General features: G+C 49.1%; 1 protein-coding gene across 1 annotated transcript in view; it reads right to left on the bottom strand.

Annotated features, from left to right (window-relative positions):
• Nucleotides 1-118: 118 nt before the first annotated feature.
• Nucleotides 119-2,118, bottom strand: part of LOC111646346 (uncharacterized) — a 6,843-nt gene continuing 4,843 nt past the window's right edge. The window contains exons 5-9 of the mRNA XM_087170945.1: nucleotides 1,920-2,105; nucleotides 1,594-1,736; nucleotides 1,338-1,515; nucleotides 943-1,082; nucleotides 119-461 (exon numbers count right to left, since the gene is read on the bottom strand). Coding sequence (XP_087027071.1) covers nucleotides 119-461; nucleotides 943-1,082; nucleotides 1,338-1,515; nucleotides 1,594-1,736; nucleotides 1,920-2,105 — 990 coding nt within the window. The remainder of the gene's footprint in view (nucleotides 462-942; nucleotides 1,083-1,337; nucleotides 1,516-1,593; nucleotides 1,737-1,919; nucleotides 2,106-2,118) is intronic.

The following is a 2,118-nucleotide window of genomic DNA, read 5'->3' on the forward strand; positions in this document are numbered from 1 at the left end:
GAGGGAGAGAGGGAGAAAGAGAGAGAGGGAGAGAGAGAGAGAGGGAGAAAGAGAGAGAGGGAGAGAGAGAGAGAGGGAGAAAGAGAGAGAGGGAGAGAGAGAGAGGGGGAGAAAGACATTAGTGCACTTTCATAATTGAGTGACATCTCTTTAATATTGTTGTTGTTGTTGTTGTTGTTGTTGTTGTGTCTAACGTCTCAGTGGACGAAACACCGACAGTAAATCTCCATGTGACGGGACAAAGACCCTGAACCGATTTCTGAACTTTACGAAGAGGTTTGTGTTCGTGTGGTGTTACCTTCAGTCCAGATGTGTCCACATGTTGTCCGTCCCTGCGTACCGACAGCAGGCGGGCTCGTCCGCTGCTCGGGTACCCCTCCTCCACCTCCAGGTGACACACCAGCAACGCAGACTTCAGGTAGATCAGCAGGCGCTGAGCAGGACGCCAGTCGATGGCAAAACTGGAGACACAAAGACACATTAATGTCCAGATGTGTTTAGCCTAGCTTAGCACAAAGACTGGAAGTGGGGGGAAACTGCTAGCCTAAAAAAAAAAAACACCTTTCAACAGCTGCAATCTATTTACCTGTTGTAAAAATACACCTGTTGCCTTCTGTTAATATGAAGCCTGACGTTATTAGAGGAATATTTAACTGTTCCTTTACACGTTTAGAAACAATTCTTGTATTCTTGAACAACACTTTAACTATTTCTGTGCATCTGTTATTAGAGTTATAATAATAATAATAATAATAATAATATAAATAAATGTGTTGTTATTACAGAGACTCTTGACTGATACTTAATATATAAATGAGGCAGTTTCGTCCATAAACAGCGTCAGTGTCAGCTCCTCATGACAGGTGATTATTGGTTATTGATCTGACGGTCCGCTCAGACCCATCAGAGGTGTCTCTACACAAACAGGAAGTGGAGGCTCACCTGGATCTCAGGGTCTGGATCTCTGACAGCAGCTCAGACTGACCCACGTAACACTGCATCACCTCCAGCAGGGCGGCGCTCAGCTCCGCCCGACGGCCCGACAGACAGTCCTCCGCCAGACCAGCCGTCCCCTCACTCACCTGCAGAGACACAGTGTCCTCAGGTGAGACAGCGGAATCAGACCAGAGGAGGTTAAGACACAAGGAGAGAGGAGACACAGAGATGAGGACACAAGGAGACAAGGAGAATCAGATAAAGTGTAAACCTCCTCATGTGTTAATGATCCTACACCTGAACACGTCAGATGTTAGATTGTGAGGTGTTTCCCATCATGCCTTGCATCACCTGGCTCTAAAATCTGCAGCTGCGATTGTTCAGCTGATCAGGTGAGTTACCTGCAGTCTGAAGCGGTCGTCACGGCTCCAGGTGACTGACAGCTTCAGCGGCTCCAGCTCATTGGATGAAAGATCAGAGGAGAGGCGTGGCCTGAGCTCCACACAGAGCTGTGATTGGTTGAAGGACAGCAGGTTGATCTGCATGACGCCCTGTGCGGCGGAGACGTACACCTGCAGCCTGACAGGTAAACAGGAAGTTGAGTTAGAGACCAATCAGATCGCCTGATCACGGGTCACATGACTTGACGACACTCACTCGTCTCTGAGTTGCTGCCAACTGATCAGTTGACAGAGCACCGCCTCTGACTCCGCCCTCAGCTGGGTCAACTGATGATCACATGATTGCAATGCATTCTGGGCCTTGAGCAGAGACTCCTCCAGCTGTTCACACTGCTGCTTCTGAAAGAGACAAGGAGGAGAGGAGACAAGGAGAGAATCTGTGAGTGGAAGTTACTTGCTGAAATGCACCTTGGGAGTTGTAGTTAATGTCCATAACTTCTTGATCTTTGAGTTTCTCTAATGATTGAAGCAGTTTCATGTTGGTCTGAGAGTCTGTGTGTGTGAGTGTGTGTGTGTGGTCACCTTGCTGTGCAGCTGTTGGACCAGCTGTGTGAGTGTGTGTCGTCTGTTGTGGATCTGTTGGACTCTGTCCTGCAGTGACCTGAGCAGAGTCTCCGTCTCCTCCACCTCCGACCTGCTCTTCACCTTCAGGGCCTTCCACCTGCCCCGAGCCCCGCCCTCTGAGAGAGACAGACACACACACACACACACACACACACAC

This window comes from Seriola lalandi, unplaced genomic scaffold (genome assembly GCF_002814215.2).
Source record: "Seriola lalandi dorsalis isolate HSWRI2012SDOR001 ecotype SW California unplaced genomic scaffold, Sedor1 jcf7180002054969, whole genome shotgun sequence".
Taxonomy (NCBI): domain Eukaryota; kingdom Metazoa; phylum Chordata; class Actinopteri; order Carangiformes; family Carangidae; genus Seriola; species Seriola lalandi.